This window comes from Cydia strobilella, chromosome 24, assembly GCF_947568885.1.
Source record: "Cydia strobilella chromosome 24, ilCydStro3.1, whole genome shotgun sequence".
Classification (NCBI taxonomy): Eukaryota; Metazoa; Arthropoda; class Insecta; order Lepidoptera; family Tortricidae; genus Cydia; species Cydia strobilella.
In genome coordinates, this window is record NC_086064.1 from 8,210,980 (window position 1) to 8,238,217 (window position 27,238).

General features: G+C 38.8%; 2 protein-coding genes across 3 annotated transcripts in view; one reads left to right on the plus strand and one right to left on the minus strand.

Annotated features, from left to right (window-relative positions):
• Window positions 1–8,976, plus strand: part of LOC134751972 (AT-rich interactive domain-containing protein 5B-like) — a 120,810-nt gene extending 111,834 nt beyond the window's left edge. For both annotated transcript variants that reach the window (XM_063687494.1, XM_063687496.1), the window contains 4 exons: window positions 1,575–1,693; window positions 2,401–2,566; window positions 3,212–3,378; window positions 4,221–8,976. In XM_063687494.1, coding sequence (XP_063543564.1) covers window positions 1,575–1,693; window positions 2,401–2,566; window positions 3,212–3,378; window positions 4,221–5,330 — 1,562 coding nt within the window. In that variant the 3' untranslated portion in view covers window positions 5,331–8,976. The remainder of the gene's footprint in view (window positions 1–1,574; window positions 1,694–2,400; window positions 2,567–3,211; window positions 3,379–4,220) is intronic.
• An 807-nt stretch (window positions 8,977–9,783) lies between these two features.
• LOC134751984 (U4/U6 small nuclear ribonucleoprotein Prp3) overlaps window positions 9,784–27,238 on the minus strand; it is a 32,587-nt gene continuing 15,132 nt past the window's right edge. Inside the window, exons 9-14 of the mRNA XM_063687517.1 lie at window positions 18,479–18,626; window positions 16,024–16,177; window positions 15,554–15,609; window positions 14,884–15,033; window positions 14,069–14,201; window positions 9,784–11,619 (exon numbers count right to left, since the gene is read on the minus strand). Coding sequence (XP_063543587.1) covers window positions 11,506–11,619; window positions 14,069–14,201; window positions 14,884–15,033; window positions 15,554–15,609; window positions 16,024–16,177; window positions 18,479–18,626 — 755 coding nt within the window. The 3' untranslated portion in view covers window positions 9,784–11,505. The remainder of the gene's footprint in view (window positions 11,620–14,068; window positions 14,202–14,883; window positions 15,034–15,553; window positions 15,610–16,023; window positions 16,178–18,478; window positions 18,627–27,238) is intronic.

Here is a 27,238-nt window from a genome sequence, read left to right on the forward strand (position 1 = left end):
GTCCTTGGATGGAGCGTGTTTAAGTAGCTTTTGACAGATAACAAAACGTAAAACGCTCATAATAATGGTTCGTTCAATATTAATTATCATTAAATAAATGGTTTGAGAGTTTAGTAAAAAATACCAAATTTAGCTTTATTTAATATGATTTTAAGTCATAAACCTTAAATTCCATAAGAAACATTTGTTTTTTTAAATGATGTTGAATGTAATTCTGAACGCACAAGTTGAGTCGATGCAATTTCAAAACGCATCGTCAGAAATGTCAACATTGTCAACAAAAGTTTTCTCACCGACCCCGACACGGGGACTTCCGGTTCGAGCGCCATCTTGATAGTTAGCATCGTGATTAATTACTTTGTTTTTTGCTCATTAATATAGTTTAAAGTGTAATATCGATAGCTTATTATACAGTAAACTAATGTGGTAGTGTGCAGTGAATGGAGAATTAATTTTGAAGCGCGTTTAACCACCATCTTGGAGTCAACGGCCGGTAGTCCACGTGCTTCTTGTAAAGTCTAGCTATCGATTTACAAGAACTAACAAATCACCGTACACTGTCTTGTACAACCGTACAATTTTTGTTGTTTTTAAACCTCTTAATACCTTGATACTGGCGAAATAGTCCCACTGGGCTGAAGCCATTATTTTAAAAGAAGAAGAAGAAGACCCCGACACGTAAAAATACACAACTTCCAAAGTTTTCTGTTATATTTAATATCGTATTATCGTAAAAAAATTAGTGATTCCAGTGATGAAAATGATCTAACGCCTGTGGATGTTGCACTTTCCTTGCTATAGTGAGGGGAAATTATATTTACTTCAGCCGTATAAATTCCATATTATTATTAGTACACATTTACATTAATTAGTAAATACAATTCAATTCAATTGACCTTGCAATGTACTATGTTTGTAGTCAAATCTTGCAAGTTAAATTTGACCCACTTCCCGGTTTCTTGATGAAGCTGAAAATTTGCATACACATGTTAGTCGGGTGACAATACAATATTATGGTACCATCGAGCTGATCTGATGATGGAGACAGGAGGTGGCCATAGGAACTGTAATAAAACAACGAAACCTAATTGTGTTTGGGGTTTTTTAGAATTGTCTCGATGAGTATTAGTTGCCTGTGGAAAGAAAAGTAAAGTGGCGATAAAAGCTTGTACCAAAAATATTTTTGAAGTGAAACTTCTAATGCGATTTCCAACAAGGTTGCGTTAATCGTTTAACGCTACCATAGATAATTTAATTTTATACTCTATTATTAACTCACTAAAGTTAACTTTCGCTCGACCAGCACGGTGTCTCTTATCTCTCTCTCTCTCTGTGTATACTTGTTTGAATATACATACATGTACCAGGCGAACATAACTATGAAGGAGGTTTACGCTCAAATTATAAATTATCAAACTTCGAAATAACAGTGTGACCAGTAAGTTGAACAGGGTAATCTCCCGAAAGTAGGGTAATTGATGCTAGTTTCACTTCTTTCGCGCGGAGGGACTCCACGCACTATTTTTTTATTTATTTATTTAACGGTATTTATAAATAATTTGCTTTTGTTATAGGCAACGCGGACACTAAATTCCTGACGGACATCGCGACGGCGCAACAGGAGTTGGTGACGAGCAGCGCCCTCAGTTCCCTTTCAAGTCTCGTCAATGGTCACACATTGCCCAAGGACCAGGTAAGAATGCTCTCAAAATTCTTGATATTTCGTGTCTCTTTTACCTATATTTAGTGTGAGAATTACTTGCAGAATTACAGACAGATGGCTCAAAAATATGTGAACACAATTTTATTGTCTAAAGTGTAAGAGCAATAAAAGAGCATACACATATTTTTGAAACTTTGGAAATGTATATATATTTATGCCCTTGGCTGTACATACCTATATATATTATCTCAAGCTAATTAACAGATCAATATGTTGATGTTAATATTATTCCATAATAATATTGAATTATATTATACAGATCAAATTTAATACAGTGTAATATGTACGCTACTTAATGTTATGTACTTATGTTATGTTCTTATGTCGTCATATTGTATCTCTTTTTCTATTAGTTTGTGTAAACTATGTGTAATTTACTTTTCACCATATTTTATGTCTCTTTCCTTTATGTTGTTTTCTTTTTGTCTGTTACCTTCCGTGATTCTCACCTGATGGTCTCATCGGAAGATCAGCGCTGGAAGTCGCCAGCAGCATGCTGAGATGGGGCCATTTCGTGACACTTTATTTTCACTATGTTCTATTAATGTATGTCTATTGATTGTCTGTGTGTTTACGAATAAAAACTTTTCTATTCTATTCTATTCTATGTTTGTCAAGTTTTTATTTAACATGATAATGTTTATATATCGTTGTCTAAGTAGTATGTTGTATTGCAGAGTCGGCCGGCAGGAGCGACGCCGGTGGGGGCGCCGGGGGGAGGGGCGGGGGCGGGGGTGCCGGCGGGGGGTGGAGGGGCGGGAGGGGCGGCGCCCACGCGCAGCTCGCTGCGCGCCGTGCGCGTCAAGCCTGCGCGTGCGCAGCACAACGCGCCCGCCAGCACGCGTGAGTATCTGCATTCAAATACTGTACCAAATCTGCTAACTTTCTTTTTTAGATCTGTCAAATCGATTTTGCTACTATGGAATTTATAAGAAACACTAGTATGTGACGTCACAATCAAATGATCTACTCTTTATAGTTTTATACGGGTTGTAAAATAGAAATTGTGTTTAAAAATAACTGCTGTCTACGTTTTTCTATTAATCTTCTGGTGCTTTATTTCATGCACGGTGCAAAATAATTTATTTTACAGTACATATGGTGCTACTTTCTCGCACTAGTGCGTAAAAGAGCACTTTTCGTGCATATGTCGAAAGTTCAAAGGGCCATATGTACTGTAAAACGTTGTACGATACACGTGCGAATAGGTAATTCGCAACTCGTGTCGATTTAAAACACTCCCTGCGGTCGTGTTTTAATTTATCGCCACTCGTTTCGAATTTCCTCTTTTCATACAGACAAATACCATATTAAGTATTGGGCTATATTTTGGTATAATATAATCTCAATTTTTGATGACTTACTTCTAACCACCTCCCCCCTATAAAGCGCCTTTTGAGATGTGTATATCAATAATCAGCGATAAATGCTTTTAACTGAAGTTTGCGACAAAAAAAATTATTCTAAATTAGAGTGTTATTGTTGCAGCGCCCGGGTCCCTGAGGCCGGACTCGGCCTCGTCCTCCCCGCCGGCCCCGGCCCCGCCGGCCTCGACCCCCGGCGCCGGCCCGGCCCCCGGCGCCGGCGCCGTCACCAACTTCGGCATCCACCACCCGCCGCCGCCGCCCGCGCACAGCGACGATGAGATCGTCGAGGTAACTACTATACTATTACACTCCCTGTAACCCCCCCCCCCCTTCCTAACCTCCCCCGGCCAGCCAGCGCGGCCTCACACCACGTGGGGATCTTTTGCTCACTCCCTTCTAGCTATTTAAATTATTTCTACTAAATAGGTACTTAAGCGGGATTTACATTACGAAATCGCAGTCGCAGTCGCAATCGCAGTTTGGCGAGGATAGAGTTTTGCCCTTCTCGGTAACATTCCCCAATTCGTATGGGGAATGTTACCGAGCGAGAAATTTCCCCATACAAAATGGGGAATGTTACCGGGAACGGCACAACTCTAGGCGAGGAATATAATTGTAAGAAAATTGTTGTGTACTTTATGATAAATAAATTATTTCTGGCGTGAAATTGATTTCGTGACAATAGTTTTACTAACGGTTTCACATGTATGCATGCATTTTGTCTACCGGTCTGGCCTAGTGGTTAGTGACCGTGCCTGTGAAGCCAAATGGTCCCGGGTTCGAATCCCGGTAAAGGCATTTATTTGTATAATGAACACAGATATTTGTTCCTGAATCATGGGTGTTTTCTATGTATATAAGTATGTATATCGTCGCCTAGCATCATAGTACAAGCTTTACTTAGTTTGGGGCTAGGTTGATCTGTGTAAGATGTCCTCGTATTTATTATTTATTTAACCCTTAATTTGGCAACGTCCAAAATACTGCCCGGCTCCCACGAGTTGGCATTTCAGGTTAGCGACTAAGTAAACTCGATCGCATCCCGTTTCTATCGCACCAATACATCCGCACCTTCCTAGTTTTCCTTCGATTTAAGGGTTAAAAAATAAAGTTTACATTTTGTTTTCCAGGTCCCATACAAACCTAAAACGCCCGAGATCATAGACTTGGACGAGTACCCGGAGAGTCCCCAAGCCGTCAAGAAGAAGAAACTAGACATCCTCAAAGAACGGGGGCTCGAGGTGACCGCCCTCCCCGGCGCCCCCGCCCCCTGGCCCCCCGGCGCCCCCCGCGGCCCCATAGCGCCCCTCGCTCCGCTCGCACCCCTAGTTCTCTCCCCCGCCGTACAACACCAGATCATGACGCAGGCCCAAATCTTCCAGATGTACAACATCATCCCCCCCACCTACCCCAACGGCGTACCCCCCAAAGTCATCCAAGCCACCAGCGCTTTTGGATCTTCGGGCCCCGAGAAAACGGTCTACGGGAACCCTAAGGACCCATTCATGCCGCCCCCACACGTGTTACTAGGTACCCCTCTTAAAACGCAACGAAACAGCACAGTCGCGGCACCCTCCACCCCTCCGCAAGATATATTAGATTTGACCTGCAAAACTCTCCCCCCTGGCCAAAAACCCGCCGTAGAAATAGTGAGAATCCCGAGCGTCCCCTCCCCCTCCAAAGTGTCCAGTACGGGGCAGAATTTAACGAAAAACTACACTCTAATAGACGGGAAAGCGGTCGTAGGCTCCAATTTAGAGATAACGCTCGTAAACCCTAAATCGCAGACGCCTACGAAATCTAGACAACAGAAAAGATCTTCGAACGGTAAATTCGTTCCCGCAAAAACTCCCACACCCCCTAAGGAGTATCCAAAATCTTACACCAGCCCCTCCCAGTCCAAAAAACCTCCTATAGTAGTCCCGAATTACCAGGTGAATCAAAGAGACGATGTGTCCCCAACGTCGTCCACCGGCTCGGGAAACTCCCAAACGAATTTGCTTCAAAACAACTTGATGCAGAACGTTTTTAAAGGCCAAAATAGCTTGCAGCAGATGATGGATATGCAGAAAAATGTTCCTAGCATGCCGTACGTGGACCCCATGTACATGAGCGCTTTGTACAGCAGTCTCGCCGGCTCCATGGATCAGAGGCAGTTGGCTATGTACAGGGATTTCATGGCGAATCAGTTTAGGGGGTATTCTGGGCTTTTGGGGGTGACGCCGACAACGAAAAATTAATCTAGTCTGTGTGTGATAAATTATATCGCGCGGTAGTTAAAAATGTCAGTATTTTTATGGAAATTATTATCTTTGGAAGGAAAAAATATAAGTTTTGTTACTTGAAACCTGTTTTTGATTCGTTAAATTAACTATATGTTTGAATGTTGATGGCCAAAACAAATTGTATATTATGTAGATTTAAGGTAGATAAATGGGACTTGGAATGACGGGAGTCAAAACAGGTTTTAAGGTATATTTAAGAAAAAAAACTGTCATTTTTACCAACTGTCGTGATCACCTTTTGGCTTCATCGAGGCGGTATCGTGCATCATTTGAGGTTATGCTATCGAGAAACTACCCTCGCTTTAGATTTGACAGTTATAGTCTGCATCTTCTCACATAATTTTTACGTCTAATCTGTTAAACAAAAGCCATTGTTTCGTTTGTCGGCCATTGTGTGCCATTGTGTCTGACAATAGCACGCGCCGTAGCACGGGCTCAGAGACAATGGTACACAATCGCCGACCGCTCGCATAAAAAAAACAATGGCTTTTGTTTAACAGATTTAGGCTCGAAAGAGCTCGTGATTCTGAGTAGAAGTAACATAAAATACCCAAATAAAAAAAAATGTAATGTCCAATCAGCAGCAATAGTTGCTAAGCGGGTGAGGTGTTCAAAATGATCTTGACGCGACTTTATTGTTAAGAGAATAAGAGCTAATTAACTTGAAATAAAATGGCGCAGGTACAGTCGAAGGCAAAAATATCGATACAGACAAATGGCTCAAAAATATGTGAACACGACTTTACTGTCTAATGTGTAAGAGCGTACACATATTTTTGAAACTTTGGGAATGTATATATGCCCTTGACAGTTTTCTTAATGGCACTGCCACATTCTGTTTGTGTAATGCGTGAGATGCTGCCTCGGTGGGACTCAGGGCACGCTGGCCACCAGCTGATCTCTCGGTAGCGACAGGAAGAGACAAATATACCTACCTATTGTATTATATGTTGCAATATCTATGGTTTCATGGTTGGACATAATGGACATTTCAGTTCATAGTGACATTTGAGTCATTTCAACGGGTCTAATTCATAGACATAGTATAGTAGTTATAGACATGAAACCGAGCGACCAGGGGTAAGAGAAAGACATATTCATGTATTGACAGGTTAATGTATGGCAGCATAATCCTTTTTCTTTCACTCTTATAAATTTCGGTATTTCGCCATCGCCTACCTATGCTGCCATAACCCGACCATGAAAAAAAACCCGGTCGGTGATAAGGACAAAGCATGGCACTATTTTCTCTTTCCTCTTATAGGAATCGCAATAAGACTATCTTTCTCTATCAAAGAGTGTCAGGCCCTTAGTCTAATTACAGTAATTACAACCACAGAATAAATAATAGTACTACCGTACAGAAAGGAAACTTCCTACAATACTGAAGTTTGACAGCGGTTCAGGGTCGAATCATGCTATCCCTTTCGGGTATTTAGGATTAAAATTCAAGTCATTATCTTATCTGTGGTCGTGCACGCAAAGGGACGTCAAGTTGTGCCAACCCTAATTGCTCGGAGCAATGCCGAGCCGAACGGAGCCGAGTTTGCCCGAAGAGTTTCGCACCCCTGTTAAAATTCAACAGATTTTCTAGACAAAGTGTACTTGTGCTATAATCGTCAAATACCTATGAAAAAATTACATTTATTGTGAAATAAAACTATGAAAACGGATTGTATCGCGTATATTGAATTTATAATACATCACCCGTTGACCACGAACGCTGTAAAGGGTTCGGAACGTCGGGATGTATTATAAATTCAATATACGCGATATAATCCGCTTTCATAGTTTTATTTCACAATAAATGTAATTTTTAGAGTAACTATCGCGGTAACCGAAGACAATATTATACATTTATTTTGTTACCTCCACACTTAGTTGTGTCGAACTCAGTGCAGAGGCTGCAAAGTTAATATACGGACTTACGGAGTAGTAATTTTAGTTAGGCAGAAGTTAGCGAATATGTCAGTTTGACACTACTAATAGACCGCGAGCCAGGCGCAAATTTCCTCAACCCACCAACGGAGCGGCAGCTGACGTTCACGAGGGTTCATCATACATAGCCGTTAACCACAATACGAGTTTTCGCCCGGGAGGCGATTGGTCGTGGAAATGTGTTCCTGGCCCCGCGGTCTATAAGGCAGTCGTGGCACGGTAAGTCGTGTGAATCAAAAAATCCAATTTTGACTTTAAATATTGCAAAATTGTAACTTGTTATATGAATGGGTAATTCTATGTCCTTCCTGTCGCGAAATTGTAACGAAAAATGTGGGAACAATTTAGATTTCTTTTCGTTTTGGGCGTTTTGTAATATAATAAAATAGTGATAATTGTTTTTAATTTAAAATAATAATGTGATGAATAACGTTTACCAATGTTTGCACTTCACGATTTGCGATATTTTAAAATATATATTGATTTGTAAATGTATCACGATAAAACATGTAACAAGGACATGTCTTGAAAATTTTATTTAAATGAGTATTATAATGTATAATTCATTTTAATCGTATACGTTTTTGATTCAATAATTAATTTGATTTTATGATTTAGAGCTGGTTTTGATTTTTATACTTAATTCTGAAATATTCGTGAAATAAATAATTGTATGGTAATGTTTATTTGTCACATGTTTAGCTATAACTTATCTGTGGCAGAACCGCTGATATTTTAGAGGGATTTTTCCATGCTTGGTCTTTCTGAAAAAAAACACATATTTGTGTTATATTTGGAAATTATTATTTTATTTTTAATCAATATTTTGAACTGTTATTTTATTCTATTATCATTTTCCATACGTCGTGTCGTCTATTTGTATGAATATAACAGAATAGGCGTTGCGATAATTGTATGGATATTTGAGGAAATTTCCATAAGCTAAGCATGGAAAATCACATAGAGAAATACAAAAGTCTCCTCCTCAGACAAGTTATGCTCTAAAAATGTGTCCCCATCCGAACAGCTTCGATACTCTGAATAATAGCGCAATTTCTACATCATAATTAATCTTAATGTTAAGTTGACGAAATATAAAGTGAACCGATCCTGTTCAAACTTGTTCGACAGATCGGCTCACATTTTAATTTGTCAACATGTATATACTATTTTATAGAGAAATTTCATCACGTAAATGTATTATTCCGATTTGTGCAAAAATAATTTTATTATTTTGATTCAATCCAAGCTCATTATTACATCGATTGGTTTTTATTTGAACACAATTATTGTCTTACTTAATGAATATGGAACACTTGAGATGAAAACCTCAAAAAGACTTGTCATCAGAATAAGATGTATTATACGCAGAAAAGAAAGTACAGTAAGCTGCAGTGATAACTAACCCCCCAACCCACCCCTACAAATAAGTTTCTACTCAGGGGGGGGGGGGGGGGGTCGGTCATCTCTGCAGCTTAATGTAAAAGTCGATGTTATCTTAGTGGTGTAAGCTGCTCAGATGGTGACAGAACCTAAGCATAGTTTCATAGATTCCATCTCTTAAGTGTTTTTAGGTTAATGTTTTTGATCGCGATGTAAATATTATTGTGAAAGAGTGCGTACGAACGAGTAAATATTGAAAATTATAAATGGTTTTATTTCACTCGGTTTCTTATTTTTAATTCGCCAACCTATTTATTCCTGTATCTGCTGTCAAAAAAACTTGATATTTTCTCATTTTTAATTTTAGAGAAAACATAATACCTAATAAAGTGTTAGACCGAAGAAGTTGATAGAATACGCAGTGTTATTTATAAGTCATAATTTCATAATGGGACTGGGCTGGTCATGTCTGCCGAATGCCGGACGACTTGTGGGCCAAGTTAACCACGGAGTGGGAGCCCCACGAGTCTAACCGGGGATCCGGCAGACCTCGTCGGCGATGGCGGGATAACTTGGACTCCTCCTTGTCAGGCTGGCCAGATATAGCATTAAACAGAGACGAGTGGAATAAGAGGGGGGAGGCCCTTGCCCAGCAGTGGGACACAGTGGGCTCTGAATAATAATAATTTCATAGAAGATTGACGTTTAAAATAACAATTGCACTGCGTGTGCTATCAAATTCGTTGCAGACTTATCTTGGTCCCTATGCCATGCCTTTTCGTTTGATTTTTTTCGATGTTTTAAATGATTATTTGAAGGTAAGGTTTAAAATTTCGTATGGAAATGTTTTTCACTCCTTAATCTTATATGTAAAAGTAAAAAAATCGAGAAAAGTCAAACCAAGAGGCATAGCATACTTTACTCTTTGGGCATAGCTATGATTAATTGAATATACATCAAATTCTTATAAATATTTTTCCATAATGTCAACATCTAGAGAGGAAAATGGGTACAACGTTTGTATGAAAAAGCTGCTCTCCACTATCCTCAGAAGTGATATCATAAGTACAAATGAAACCATCAAATGTGACTTTTGAAACATATTTATTCCAACACTTGCAATGGGTGACATAACTCAAGTTACAAACGAGTTTACGATCTAAATTTTATTATACTTCATAAAATAATATATACTTTGTATTCTTAATGAAGCTATTTTATACACCAAATATATGAGTTTTGACCACAAAAATAAATATACCATAGAAGACGCAAATGCATCTACTTCGCGTGTCCGAACCCCGACCAAGCGTCGAGGTTGACCGTCGCTCTTTACAGTCCACGCGCGTCAGTTGTTGCAGCCGGACGTCCGTGAAAACTTAAAAAATGCTTCGTTGCGTGATAATTAACTGCAAGTTGCAGTCTGCAACAGCCCAAAAATTGCGAGCACCCAAAGGCAAGAACATATTTACTATCACAAATAAGTAATTTTAAAATTATGCGTTAATTTTTGTATGAAAAACTCGGCACGCTTGGTTTCAATACAAATCGTGGTATTTGCGTCATCTAGCGTATATATTAAATCTGTGGTATTGACCACAGAGTTGACAGAGATGGAGGGTGGTATTTCACCTGTCCAATTTATTTGTCCATTGTCATTGCATTTCACTCTCTCATTAAGCAAAATGTGAGACGTAATACACATTGGATAGGTGAAATACCATCCTTGGTTTTAACGTACCGTAAACTGGGGTTACTTTGATTCGTGGGGTTACATTGATCATCGATTTTTTTAATTATAAGCAATTCGTTTCAGAACGCTTTCATCATCTATTTCGGTTAAGCATGCTAACCACATCATGAAATGTTGTTAGCGTTGAAAAGTCAACTCCCTATTCCTCAAGAATCGATGATCAATGTTACCCCGCGAATCAAAGTAACCCCATTTTACGGTACATTTTCCGAATTTCCTAGATATGGACAAACAAATAGAGACGTGTAAAGTGAGCAGACGCCATATTTTGAAGAGATGGTAAACTTTGTTGGTCGGATAGCCCTAAAAATGTCTTTAGGTTAACTCCAATCCATATAAATGCGAAAGTGTGTCTGTCTGTTACCTCTTCACGCTTAAACCGCTGAACCGATTTAGTTGAAACTTGGTAAAGAGATAGTTTGAGTCCCGGGGAAGGACATAGGATAGTTTTTATATCAGAAATCATCCTTTAAGGGGGTGAAAAGGGGGGTGGAAGTTTGAATGGGGAATCGATAAAAAGCAGATTGGATAAAAAAATAAGCTACCCAAATCACTAACTCCACGCAGACGAAGTCGCGGGCAAAAGCTAGTAATGTTATGCTTCCAGAAAAGATGTTGGTTTGTTGTTTCCCTCTCTGTTTGATAACGTATTTTCGCAACAAATGTGACGTTTTCAACCAAAAGGTACCACATTGACGCTTGTCGATAAGGTTTATTTCAATTTGAAGCTATATGGAAATTGCGCCTTATTGATAACCGACAATAAGTACCCTTTTAGGTGAAAATAGCACAAATGGTGACTTTTAATGAAAGAGCAGCTAGAAGACCCGTAGGGCTCTTTCTGGGCCCAGTGATTCCGTGCTTTTGAAAGGGATGAAACTTGTGGTCGGCAAATAACCCTAACGGTGTATCGAGTATTAGCGCTCCAAAGGTAGACAAATAATGCTCGATATCACAACAAACGGTGGTAGGTTAGTTCTAAAGATGTAATCACACAGTGAAAACTGTTTATGAATAAACTATGACTATGTCGGGTCAAGGCCCGCCATTGGAGCCCTAGGGCTCCTCCTCGGCCGTCCCGAGCACGGCGCCGCTGTAGGCGAGGTCCCAGTAATGTTCGACGCCGTGTTTCTGGAACAGCTCCCGAGCTTGCTTCTCGGTTGGTAACACCTGAAATTAAACATACCATGTAATTATATGTGGTATTTTCTATAAAAAGGGACCTTATTATCGATGGCGCTTACTCCATTATTAACGATGCTCCGATATAAATACAATGCCGCGCGACGCTGTGCGGCGTAAGCGCCATCGACAATAAGGTCCCTTTTCATAGAAAATGCCCCATATAAGTTTTTTCTAAATTTCCTATGAGTACCAGGGACTATTCCCTATTAAGTTTATACTGATGTTAAAAACCGGCCAAGTGCGAGTCGGACTCGCGCACCGAGGGTTCCGTACTTTTTAGTATTTGTAGTTATAGGTTATAGCGGCAACAGAAATACATCATCTGTAAAAATTTCAACTGTCTAGCTATCACGGTTCATGAGATACAGCCTGGTGACAGATAGACGGACGGACAGCGGAGTCTTAATAATAGCAAAGAGGATATAATAGGATAGAGCGGTACTGTCATAGTAAATTTTGTAACTACAGAAAATTCACTGCCATCGACACACTTTAAAATTAAAAATGAAGATTTATAAAAATACGTTAAAATGTATTTTAATATGGATATTTTTTTTTTATTTGCATTAATTACTTTTATATGATTTTGACCCATGTTCTTTCACTGATATGCATTAAAATTGTCAAATAACAAACGAAACCGTCAACGCCCTCTATACGAGAGTAGGCCAAAGGTAGTCGCGTCATCTGATCGAGAATCAAATTTTCGTGATTTTCTAGGCACGTTTTTTCCTTATACTGTATCCATCTATTACGGAGTTATATCTATCTTTGATCTTATATATCAAGGGCCTGACACTCTTTGGTAGAGAAAGACAGTCTTATTGCGATTCCTACAAGAGGAAAGAGAAAATAGTGCCATTTGTCCTTATCACTTTACACATTTATAAGAGTGAAAGAGAAAAAATCCTATGCTGCCCAAATTTTATATGAATATTATTTCTTTTACCCCCGGTCGCTCGGTGGCGCGTCTACTTGTACACCCCAGGCCAAAAGTATGGAAACAAAACAAGCTTGTATTTCATTAGAAATGTGTGATCTTTTAAGCGATGGATTTTATACTACTCATTGACAATTTGGTAAAAATAATAATAGAACATTTTAAAAGTAAATTACTCTGGCTGTGATCGTTGCCAATTCAACATTTTGTCATATAATTAAAGGGTAGGTATAATTATGTAATTTTTTCCTACTTTATTTTTTTAGTTTTTTGACAATATTTTAGGATGTTTTGATATTAAGCGTGTATTTTTAATCTTTTGGGTTTGCCTAATGTAAGGCCTGGGGTGTATATACTATGTCTATGTTATACCATAGAGTAACTTATACTAGAGCGGTACTGTCATAGTAAATTTTGTAACCCCAGTAAATTCACTGCCATCGACACACTTTAAAACTAAAAATGAAGATTTATAAAAATACGATAAAATGTATTTAAATATGGATAAATATTTTTCCCCTCACTAGCTCGGAAAGCCGTCTTTTATCCTTTAAAACAAGCGGGGAAAAATGCATTTTATCCACAAGTGGGGAAAGTAATTTGACCTTGAATGGAGCGTGTTTAAGTAGCTTGACAGATAACAAAACGTAAAACGCTCATAATAATGGTTCGTTCTATATTAATTATCATTAAATAAATGGTTTGAGAATCTAATAAAAAATACCAAATTTAGCTTTATTTAATAATTTTAAGTCATAAACCTTAAAATTCCATAAGAAACGTTAGATTTTTTATAATGATGTTAAATATAATTCTGAACGCACAAGTTGAGTCGATGCAATTTCAAAACGCATCGTTGACATTTCATACGTCAGGTCAGAACAGAAATGACAACATTGTCAACAAATTTTTTACTTAAAACACTTCTCACCGACTCACGTAAAAATCAGAATTTCCAGATTTTTTTCTGTTATAATATCGTACAAAATAAATGATTCCAGTGATGAAGATGATCTAACGCCTGTGGATGTTGCACTTTCCTCGCTATAGTGAGGGGAAAAGTTTTGTGTTACACACGGGTGCAAATGTATTTTACTTCTCGTGTGTTGAAACACTCGCTACGCTTAGGATTCTATTTTAGAAGCACTCGCTTCGCTCGTGGTTCAACTATAGAATCCTTTCGCTTGCTTGTGTTTCAATTCCACACTCGCTGGTAAAATACAACTTTGCACCCTTGTATAACAAATAACTATTTTTTATTTGCATTAATTACTTTTATATGATTATGGACCATGTTCTTTCACTGATATGCGTTAAAATTGTCAATTAACAAACGAAACCGTCAACGCCCTCTATACGAGAGTAGGCAAAAGATATTCGCGCCCTCTGATCGAGAATCAAATTTTCTTGATGTTCGAGGCACGTTTTTTCCTTAGACTGTATCCATCTATTACGGAAGTTATATCTATCTTTGTACATATTAAAAATGTAAACCTTGAACTTGATGTCCCCGAAGGCGCGCTGCTTGGTGCTGCCCTCCCACACGAGCGCGCACGAGTTGGGAACCTCGGCGCCCTCCGCGTCCTTCACCAGGTCGTCCTCCCACTTTATGCGGCTCAGCATCAGTCTGCAAACAAAACACAACACGATGGGGTTGCCAATAGGGTAGTTGACAATTTGTGGTATTTTCTATAAAAAGGGACCTTATTGTCGATAGCGCTTACGCCATTATAAACGATGCTCCGATATAAATACAATGCCGCGCGAGGCTGTGCGGCGTAAGCGCCATCGACAATAAATATATATAAAATATAAATAAATATAAATATAAATAAATATTATAGGACATTCTTACACAGATTGACCAAGTCCCACGGTAAGCCCAAGGAGGCTTGTGTTATGGGTACTCAGACAACGATATATATAATATATAAATACTTAAATACATAGAAAACACCCATGACTCAGGAGCAAATATCTGTGCTCATCACACAAATAAATGCCCTTACCGGGATTCGAACCCAGGACCATCGGCTTCACAGGCAGGGTCACTACCCACTAGGCCAGACCGGTCAAATGAGGTCCCTTTTCATAGAAAATGCCCCATTTGGGAAAATACGGAACCCTATAGGATCACTCGTGCGTCTATCTGTCTGTCCGTCTGTCACAGCCCATTTTCTCCAAAACTACTGGAACAATTAAGTTGAAATTTGGTATACATATGTAAATTTGTGACCCAAACGCTGTGCAGCACCACACAGTCATGTGTAGCTGTTGTTCACTTTCACTTTAAACTTCATTTTACTCACCGCTTGTACTTGGCGTGTTGTTTAGGGCCCCCTTCCACCACCACGACGCAGCAGCCTCTGTGTAGCACCACACAGCCGGTCATGTGTAATTGTTGCGCGTTCACTTCCACTTTGAATTTGGCTGAAGCGCATTCAAAGAGGTCACGCACTCTGGAATTAGACAATAATAATAGATTAAATTTATTTATTACTTTAAAACAAAACGTGTGTCGATAGATGGCAGTGAATTTACTGTGGCTACAAAATTTACTATGACAGTACTCTTCTATCCTATATATATCATCTTTGATCTCACCTATACAATAATAATAGATTAGATTTATTTCTTTAAAAAAAAAACGTGTCTCGGAAATAAAGAAAATTTGATTCTCGGACAGATGGCGCCACGTTTTACCACTTTGGCCTATCTCGACTAGATGGCGTTCACGGTTTCGTTTGTTATTTAACAATTTTAACGCATATCAGTGAAAGAACATGGGGTGGGCATATAAAAAATAATATTCAAATAAAAAAAATCATTTATCCATATATAAATACATTTTATGGTATTTTTATACATCTTCATTTTTATTTTTATCGTGTGTCCATAGATGGCAGTGAATTTACTGTGGCTACAAAATTTACTATGACATTATTCCTCTACCCTATATATTATCCTCTTTGATCTTACCTATACACAGCAACGTTCACGCCCATACTTGTGTCTTCTCTTATTTTCCGATCGATCTGTAAATATAAACGAATGTTTTTTTTATAATTTCAATGAATACTAACTTTTTTATACGGGCCATCTATGATCGATATAGGGACCGTCTGCCATCTTGTGGCCTGAATCGGAACCATAAACACTTCACGTCAAAGCAAGTGCTGCCATCTTGTGGGCTACTTTGGAAGCATAAACTACACATTTACGCCTCGCGCCAAAAATCTGACGTCTCCTGTGCTGCCCCCTACAGTTTATGCACGCTCACTATAAAAACTATCCTGTACTTCACTGAGGTAGAAACTACTATCATACGTGTATCATACCAATCTTTATCAAATTATAAATCAGAGTTTAGATGCATCAAGGCAAATTATTTACATTTTTTATTTTTATAGGTTAGAACGAGAAAGCGATGTAAAGAAACATTTAGTTACCTTTTCTCTCTTCTGGTCCTTAGTGAGCGCGCGCGCCTTGTTCGCGTCGAGATGGGTTTTCTGCCGTTTGGCGATTTGCTCGCGGACTTTAGCCTCTATCGCCGTGGGGTCTTGCACCGCTTCGGTGCCCAGAGCTCGCATTAGGTTGGATATCCTGAAAATCAATCGTTTTATTTATTTATTTGTGATATTTTCTATAAATAAATAAATATTATGGGACATTCTTACACAGATTGACTAAGTCCCACAGTAAACTCAAGAAGGCTTGTGTTGTGGGTACTCAGACAACGATATATATAATATACAAATACATAGAAAACACCCAAGACTCAGGAACAAATATCTGTGCTCATCACACAAATAAATGCCCTTACCGGGATTCGAACCCAGGACCATCGGCTTCACAGGCAGAAAAAGGGAAAAAAGGGACCGTATTGTCGATGGCGCGCTTACGCCATTATTAACGATGCTCCGATATAAATACAATGCCGCGCGACGCTGTGCGGCGTAAGCGCCATCGACAATAAGGTCCCTTTTTATAGAAAATGCCCCATTTATCATTTGTATATTTTATCACTACATACTATAAAACAAAGTCGCTTCCTGCTGTCTGTCCGTCCCTTGTATGCTTAGATCTTTAAAACTACGCAACGGATTTTGATGCGGTTTTTTTAATAGTGATTCAAGAGGAAGGTTTATATTTATAATACACCAGCATTGCACCCGTGCGAAGCCGGGGCGGGTCGCTAGTAATTAATTAAACACAAACCGATGAAGTGTTCAGCTGCAGAGATATTTTATCAACTATCTCTGCAGCTGACTATACATAATGATAAAAAAAAATGACACTGTTTCTAAGCAGTGGACAAAAATACTAAAAATAGATATTGAAACTGTCTCTAGACTCTCTAGCTTAATCTAGGTGACGAAAAGTATGTAGTTACCTGAGCTTGGGCTCCGGCGGGGCCTCAAGGCCGAGCCTGACTCGTTCCTGTTCCTCCTTCCAGGCCTCTCTACGGGACTGTCGGCGTAACACGGAGGAACACGGGCATATATGTATTCTTACCTAAGCTTGGGCTCCGGCGGGGCCTCAAGGCCGAGCCTGACTCGTTCCTGGTCCTCCTTCCACGCCTCCCTACGGGACTGTCGGCGTCTGCATGTATGTATTGTTACCTGAGCTTGGGCTCCGGCGGGGCCTCAAGGCCGAGCCTGACTCGTTCCTGGTCCTCCTTCCACGCCTCCCTACGGGACTGTCGGCGTCTGCATGTATGTATTGTTACCTGAGCTTGGGCTCCGGCGGGGCCTCAAGGCCGAGCCTGACTCGTTCCTGGTCCTCCTTCCAGGCCTCTCTACGGGACTGTCGGCGTAACACGGAGGAACACGGGCATATATGTATTCTTACCTAAGCTTGGGCTCCGGCGGGGCCTCAAGGCCGAGCCTGACTCGTTCCTGTTCCTCCTTCCAGGCCTCCCTACGGGACTGTCGGCGTAACACGGAGGAACACGGGCATATATGTATTCTTACCTAAGCTTGGGCTCCGGCGGGGCCTCAAGGCCGAGCCTGACTCGTTCCTGTTCCTCCTTCCAGGCCTCTCTACGGGACTGTCGGCGTAACACGGAGGAACACGGGCATATATGTATTCTTACCTAAGCTTGGGCTCCGGCGGGGCCTCAAGGCCGAGCCTGACTCGTTCCTGTTCCTCCTTCCAGGCCTCTCTACGGGACTGTCGGCGTAACACGGAGGAACACGGGCATATATGTATTCTTACCTAAGCTTGGGCTCCGGCGGGGCCTCAAGGCCGAGCCTGACTCGTTCCTGTTCCTCCTTCCAGGCCTCTCTACGGGACTGTCGGCGTAACACGGAGGAACACGGGCATATATGTATTCTTACCTAAGCTTGGGCTCCGGCGGGGCCTCAAGGCCGAGCCTGACTCGTTCCTGGTCCTCCTTCCACGCCTCCCTACGGGACTGTCGGCGTAACACGGAGGAACACGGGCATGTATGTATTCTTACCTAAGCTTGGGCTCCGGCGGGGCCTCAAGGCCGAGCCTGACTCGTTCCTGGTCCTCCTTCCACGCCTCCCTACGGGACTGTCGGCGTCTGCATGTATGTATTGTTACCTGAGCTTGGGCTCCGGCGGGGCCTCAAGGCCGAGCCTGACTCGTTCCTGTTCCTCCTTCCAGGCCTCTCTACGGGACTGTCGGCGTCTGCATGTATGTATTGTTACCTGAGCTTGGGCTCCGGCGGGGCCTCAAGGCCGAGCCTGACTCGTTCCTGTTCCTCCTTCCAGGCCTCTCTACGGGACTGTCGGCGTAACACGGAGGAACACGGGCATGTATGTATTCTTACCTAAGCTTGGGCTCCGGCGGGGCCTCAAGGCCGAGCCTGACTCGTTCCTGTTCCTCCTTCCAGGCCTCCCTACGGGACTGTCGGCGTCTGCATGTATGTATTGTTACCTGAGCTTGGGCTCCGGCGGGGCCTCAAGGCCGAGCCTGACTCGTTCCTGTTCCTCCTTCCAGGCCTCGCGTCGGCTTTGTCTGCGTAACTTCTTCCTCTCTTTCTTAGTCAGGAACACGGGCATATATGTGGGCTTGAGGGGCTCCGCTGTGGACAAAGATATAAATAAGTTTTTAGTACAAAATGAACACCCATACGTGTTCTTGGCAGTGAATGTGTTAAGAGTGTGGGCGATGGTACAACCAGTATGACGGTGGCAGCCGTAGTTGTCAAATAGATTGTAACCCACGTTACCATAGATATAAGGATGTGTTCCGTTCCTAATATAACAAGGTCGATTTGTGATAAATGGTCCCTAAATACATTTTTCTACTCGTGAACTGTAATGGTTGAATTAAGATTTCGTATACCAAAGTGTAATGCGATACTTTTCATGTATGGGCAACCAACTAAACTATAATATTTATTTCGAAACGGTTTAGTCAACTATAATGAAATTGACCAATCACAGCTGGCCAAAATCGAGAAAAAAACTGTCTAAAAATTAAATTTAGCAAGGAGCAAGTACCAGGGCCTCATGAGTTACGAGAAGGTGTCGTTGACCAACCCGCCGGGCCCCGGCGGCCGGGGCGCGTACGAGTATGAAGGTATCGCGTTCGCGGCTGCTCGCGTATCTTAGCTGAATACTTTTGGTTCGTTTCCTTATATGATTCTACTAGTTTAATGTATTATTTTTTTTGACTCGTAGAAAAAGTATTGTATACAATACACTCGCGTGCAAAAGTATCGGATCACTGCATTTTTTCGTTTGGATCCGATATCTTTGTAAATGTAGTGATATAATTAAGCTTTTCAATCTCGTACCCAATTAAAGCCATTCAACAAGCTTCGTGGCCTTAACACAGTACTCGACTGAAAAGCTCTCCATTATGTCACGATTGTATAAAATACCATTATAACAACAGAAAGAGTACAAAGTTTATAATATAAACTGTACAAAGTAAGTGAAAATCAGTTCCTTAGAAATCTAAAGTATTGTAACGGAAATAAACACAATAAACATTTTCCTGGATTTCAATTTATATTTAATGAGGTACAGTAAGCAGCAGAAGTTTCTAAGCGGGCGAGGTGTTAAGCGTTGGTGTTCAAAATTACCTTAACGCGCTCTTATCCTCTTAACAATAAAGTCGCGTCAAGATTATTTTGAACACCTCGCCCGCTTAGCAACTATTGCTACTGACTGTATTTGCTAATTGGAAGACTAACATTTGTGAATTAATTGACGTAATTTAATTAAATATACTCCTCAGAAAATACTACGTACCAGCTTCTTGTAAAGCAATAGAAATAATTTTGTTCCTAAGAAACAAGTAGCAAATTGACTGGTTACAAAAAATCTTCCTCAGTAAACGTTGATCAGTAGGTTTCAATTTCAATCATTTATTTCCAAGAATATGGTACAATTTTGGTTAGTAAATAGGTGTTAGGACAGCATATGTGACGTTCTCAATCAAAAGGTACCACATTGTCGCTTGCCATAAGACTGCTGTGACAGGTTATTCGTATAGATACAAGCAAATTTCGTATTTATGGTAAGAATTACCTTTTGATTGAGAACATCACATATTCTACCGGCATGCATCGGCTTAGAAATATTTACGTCAGGTTTGAAAACTTAAGTACGAAATATTAATTGATAATTAGTAATTACCAATCACTTTTGTCTTTTCGAAAAGAAAAACATCCTGAAAAAAAAACCGGAAAAGTGCGAGTCGGACTCGCCCACCGAGGGTTCCGTACTTTTTAGTATTTGTTGTTATAGCGGCAACAGAACCATATATCAACCACAGCGTTTGAGTTTTCGAATTTATAATTATTATAAGTTAGGAGAAATTTAAAAATTGTATGGAGTTTGTTTCTCGCTCCTAACTCTTATAATTAATAAAAAAATCGATAAAAGTCAAACCAAGGGTGAAAACATACTTTCTATATTTTCAATACCCAGAGAGGAAAATGGGGACTACGTTTGTACATAGATAAGCGGTCGTCCGTTTTTCTCTTAAGGATGCAACCAAGAAAACGAGAAAAAAAGTTACGGTTATTTTGAAAGTAATAATATATTTTTTACTCAAAATATAACAGCCTGTACGTAAATCACGTATTTTCTATCCATTGCATGAAGAAACCGTGAAACTAGGAAACATACGTAAACAGCTATATTCCTAGTATTGAATTACAATAACAATATGCGCATTATATGTTTACATGACCAATAAAATCCGAACACCAATGCAGTACAATAACACGCAGTATAATAACGTGGTACCATAGACATATATTATTATTATTATCGGTATTTCTTTATTTTTCTCTCCAATTGGAGGAAGTTTTGTTTCCATATCCGCGGGCTTTTGGCCAAACGAATATAGAAATATATTTTAGACTATTGTTCTAGAGCTAGAAATTTCCGAACTATTCTACATGTGTTCATAACGGCAGCATCTTAATCTCATCTTATCTTTTCGGTGTGTGTAGAGGTAAGGTTGTGGGTGTTAGGAATAGCAACGTCGATCAGATATACATTTTTTGCGGTTTTGTCATGGAGGGTAATATCAGGCCTGTTGTAGTGGATGGTTCTGTCTGTAATTATAGTTCTGTCCCAGTAAAGTTTGTAATCGGGTTATTATTATTATTATTTCATTTTAGACAGGCAGCTGATGCTGGTACGTCTAAATCATAGTTCACTTAGCACAGTTAGCATAGTATGTTATTACTTCGTAAAGACCAGCCTTACGAGCACTACGAATGGGGCCGATACATTAGAGTCAATCGCATTTAGTTACACCAGCGCGCTCAGTCGTGTGGCGAATTGCGCAGTGGAAAGGCGTCGGTGTTCGGTCGGAATTGTATGCATACACCAATGGTGATGCCTTTCCACTTCGCAATTCGCCACGCGACTAAGCGCGCTGGTGTAACTAAATGCGATTTTGACACCAATGTATCGGCCCCAACATCTCGAAAACAACAAAGTTTTAGATTGTCAATTTTATAAAAAAAGGTGTATTCAATTTTATCATACTTATTTTTTTTTAGATATACTTTATGTAACAAAACTAAGCGTGTGGCTTAGGCTTTGTATAGATTTTTTACGATGTGAGAGAACCTTGTTTTAATCAAATCTCCTGTAATGTAAGACCAAGATAAGTCTGCAACGATTTTCATAATTTCATATGTTTAACGTTTAAAATGACACTTGCACTGCGTCCAATCCAAAAATTGTACATTAATGTAAAGACGAAAAAAGGCGTTTTTCTGAAAACCTCCAGAATCATCTTCCTAAAAGTCAAAGTACTGGCAGTAATTATACTCCGCCCCAGCCTCACAATGAATCATTGATAACTGAAGTCCAAACAATTCATTTGCGCACAACACGCGAAATGGTTCGCACCTGCATTAAATACAAACATGGTTAGACAAGAAAACAGTGCGAAAACTACATTTAAAACGACAACTATCGACATTTGTCATTGTGAAAAGGTGTAAGAAAAATAAAACTAATTGGTGAAGGTATAAGTGAAAAAACTGTATTTTAAACTACAGCTGTTGCAGACTAAGTTTCATTGTGAAACGGTGTTAGAAACAAATAAACCGAACTATAGAACACAAAAAGTGAAGTTCTAAACATAAAAGTGAAGCCTTAGAAGTGAAATGATATAAACAATAATATTGGTCCAAACAGTGAAAATATTAAAAGTGTAAACTTAGTATATGATCTTCAAAGTTCGGAGCTGTATCATCAAAGGTTAAAAGTCAACAAGCAACATTGATGTGATAAGTGCTGTTTAAACGAACTTAAATTATTTCTACCGTTTTAATTTTGAAGCTAGATTTAAAGACATTGAAAAACATATAGTACGTATATTTTATTATAAGGCAATATTCCTTATTGATAAAAACGGTGCAACAAAGCTAACCTAAGCTAAAGAAATAACGACAAAGTGACAGAAGATCTAGTTAAATACATACAGCAAGCGAAGATATAGCAAACAGCAAGTCTAATAGTTGATAGAACGAGACGACACAGAAAGGATAGGAAGGAAGATAGAAAAGGACAATAAAAGATTGATGAGAAAGAAAAGCGGCAAAACCCAAAAGGAACAGAAAATAAGAAAATATTGACTAAGAAAAGAGAAACAACAAACGTTTATAATATTGAGGATACAATAAGCACAGTCACCTGAACAGTCAGCCTTCAAGAATTAGTAGCGAAGAGATTACTTTAACATGAGTTATATGTAATATTAACAACAGAAAAATAGTGACACTAGAAGCCATCTACTTAGTACATTATTAGGCGTTAATTAAACTGTAGTAGTAGGAGATCTAACAAAGAAGTACCAACAACAAAAGAAGAATAATACTTTCAAAAGACATAATATAATATAAATTAGGTCAAAATGTATACAATACCAGTGTATCTGCTTGTAGGGATAATACACTTATTTGCCAAAAAGAATAATTATAACATAAAGATAGTTGATGATCCAGATTTCCAAATAAGAGTCAAAAGAGACGTAGGAACTGTTATCGGCGATTTAAATGATAGAGAACATATTATAAACATGTTGAAAAATCATCGAATAGAAAGAATGAAAAGGGAATCAGCTAAATATAATTTTGATCAATTAAATATGCCATATAGTAATGGAAATCCACAAATTCCAGCAAATTATAGTCATGATAGTAAAGCTTTTAATCCTTATGCAACTGATTATAGTTACGATAAAACTGTCAGCTCAATAGTAAAAAGGAGTGATCCCTATTCTTATAATAAACCGACTACAAATTTTGACCCATTTTACAATGTCAAAAATAGCAATACTAATAACGGTTATTATAACAATTATAATTTACATACTGGCATTAATAATTATAATCAAAATAATGGCTATAATACTAATAACTATCCAAATAATAACGGCTTCTATAATAATAATCCAAATACCGGCACTTATAATTATAATCAAAATAATGGCTTTTATAATATTCCGAATAAAAACGCACATAACAACAATATCCAGCTATCCTATCCAAATAATGCTAACGCTAATAATGCTAATAACGCAAATTATAGCAATAATTATTACAGTAACAATAACCAAAAGATTGTGTCAAATATCCAGAAAATTGATCGGAAAAATCGTAATAATGGTAACAAAAATGATAAACCAGAAGTAACGACAGAAACATCAACTATTACAATTTTGGAAAGTTATATATTTGGCTTTGGTAATAAGTGTCCTGTGGGCACGGTGAAAATAGGCCGGAGGTGTATGAAGGAGGAGGATTTAGAGTAGAATAAACAGAATAGAGTAGAGTATAAATAAACTATGTAACCTCCTCAGTGATTGCACTCAAATGAAAGAGAAAAAACTGCTTTTCAAACTGCTGCACTCACAAAATTATGCCGAGACAGAAGCCATATATTTAACAAAATTTAGTTTCAATGTTGTGTCTAGATTAAGCCTTAGTTTGTAATTTATAGTTTGTTACTAAATGATAGTTTTTAATTGTAACAGCTCTGATATTTAAATTGTAATTGGTTCCCCGCGATACAGGCATTGCCTAGTGCGGAGACCCCTGGTGTGTCTGTATCCTTTAGCTGAAATAAATGATCTTTATTCTTCTTTATTCTTTATTTAGAATATTGCAAAACAGACACAAGTTAAAAAAACTACATAAACCTTAGTGTTTTGTAGGGTTCTGTAGCCAAAAACCCCTGTAATTTCGTCTTGTCCGTCTATCTGTCCGTTATGTCGCATATAAATTATGAGTACATTGAAGTGCAGTTTACGTGCCCCTAGATATCTAGATGTTATGGGGAACTTTATGTATGAAATCAACTCTACTAACACGATTAGAGCTAGACCAAGATAACTCTGCAGCGATTTTGATAGCACACTGTGCTAGTGTTATTTAAACGTCATAATTTCATAGAAGTTTGACGTTATTTAATAGTACATTATTGTCGAGGCTCGGAAGTAGCTACTTGCTGGCTGAGGATTCGTTTTAAACGGACGACCTTGGGATAAATAGTTAAGTTACAAAATAAATATTACAATTAATTTATTTACATACAAGATATGTGCCATTTTCATCCAAAAGGGTTCTTATTGTCGGTTGACAATAAGGCGCTATTTCCATATAGCTTCAATTTGAAATCAACTTTATCGACAAGCGACAATGTGGTACCTTTTGGTTGGAAACGTCACATATATGTATACAGTGGTACTACGTAAACGAAATTAAAAACTAGCTTAAATCTAAAATAGGCCCTTGAGGCATTGAGGCATCGTACCAAGGATGCTGGCGGCATTTCCTCGCTGTATCGCAATGCTACGTTGTGCGAGGAAGCCGCCAGCTCTTCGGTCACTACATCACCAGTCACGTCAACCAGACGCTTCGCGATTTTTAGGTTAAAAAAATATATATTTGTTTCTAAATTTGTTGGACATTTTTATTCTCAACGAACATGGCATTAATAAAAGCTGCTGTAAAATCTTTGCTATTTTAATAACAAATGTTATATACAAGAACATGACGTTGTAATATCTATTTATACTGATTATTATATCGATTATTATACCATAGACGGTGCAGGCCGGGGTTCAGGCAGACCAAAAAGGAGATGGCGGGACGACTTGGACGCATTCTACCCCAAATGGTGGGAAAATGGCGATGACAGGGTCGAGTGGAGAAAACGAGGGGAGGCCTTTGCCCAGCAGTGGGACACCAAAATAGGCTAATATAAAAATAAAAAAATTATATCGATAATAATTTAATAATTAATGTGTGTTAGCGAACTCGGCGCCGTCGAATGGACAGAAACGGCTTTGGACAGAGTTGCATGGCGGTCTTTGGTGTAGGCCAAGATCCACTTCGGGTCGTCGCGCCACAACTTTACAGCGCACGCGGCATAAGTTATTGAAACTTGTGAAGTGATTAAAAAACGGACAACTTTTTAAAACTGAATTGCAGACTAAAATAAGTGCCATAACTATATACGCCATTATAAACGATGCTCCGATATAAATATGCCGCGCGACGCTGTGCGGCGTAAGCGCCATCGACAATAAGGTCCCTTTTCATAGAAAATGCCCCATATAGAAAGACATTTGCTATTATCTTACAAAAAAGTGAAAAAAGTATATTTAGACGGTTATCAGTGCGTTTAATGAAATAAATATGGACTTTTATTGAAGAAACGCAAGCAATTTTAGTTCGACTAGAGTGTGAAAAACGCTCGTTAAAAATATTATAATAAAGAACAAGACATATTAAACTAGCGAAAGAAGACAAGTGTGAAGAACATTTAAATTCCTAAAGATTAAAAGGAAAAAGCGAAGTAAAACAAAATGTTATTCGTCATGGCATTACTAATGTCATAGAGTAACTGATACTAGAGCGTTGCTGTCATAGTAAATTTTGTAACCCCAGTAAATTCACTGCCATCTGTCGACACACTTTAAAACTAAAAATGAAGATATATAAAAATACGATAGAATGTATTTAAATATAGATAAATGATTTTTTTTTATTTGCATTAATTATTTTTATGATTTTGACCCATGTTCTTTCACTGATATGCGTTAAAATTGTTAAATAACAAACGAAGCCGTCAACGCCATCTATACGACTGTAGGCCAAAACTAGTAGCGCCCTCTGAACGAGAATCAAATTTTCTTGATTTTCGAGGCACGTTTTTTCCTTAGACTGTATCCATCTATTACGGAGTTATATCTATCTTTGCTAATGTGTATACTAAATGTGATAGGAGAGCCAAATAATAAAGAAAAACTTAATAATGCAAAGTCTGCAATGAATATACAAGGAAAATTCTTACATCGCCAAGAACGAGACACTATTATCTACGCAATAAACGACCAAGGATTGGATTTTTATAAAAATAATCTGAATTATTATGCTAATAATAATGCTGGATACAACACTTACGATTCGAATTCTGATGCTAATAATGAAAATTATGCACGCAATAATCGGTATTCTAGAATGAAGCCGAAAGTAAGATATTATAGGAACGCTGCACCTGAAAATACTACGGTTGAAAGTTTTATATTGGGTGGAATAAAAAAATGCCCCAAAGGCAAAGTAAGGGTGGCTTTGAGGTGTTACTGGCCAGAAGAGGCACCCGAGTAAATGTGTTACCAAGTTTAAGAGCATCTAACATGCTTATGCTGCTGCCTGGATGGATGTCTGTCCCTATGTATGTTTAGATCTTTAAAACTACGCAACGGATTTTGATGCGGGTTTTTTTAAATAGATAGAGTGATTCAAGAGGAAAGTTCATATGTATAATACATAAGCATTGCACTCGTGCGAAGCCGGGGCGGGTCGTTAAATATAGAAGCTTCTGAGGATGTATTGTAATACTTCATGGCTATAGTTTATAATTAATTTACGATTATTTAGTGAATTATTATTAAAATAATGTAATTACTCATTAGCATGTTATTATTTATTCAATTTACACGCGATGAACGAATGAATCGTGAAAACCAACGAATCATGGACAAATAAAATAAGGAGACTGAGAGTGAGACTATGGAAACGGATTAAATCGCATATAATGAATTTAAAATACATCCCGAAGTTTCGAACCCTTTACAGCGTTCGTGGTCAACGGGTGACTGAACGCTGTAAAGGGTTGGAAACGTCGGGATGTATTTTAAATTCATTAT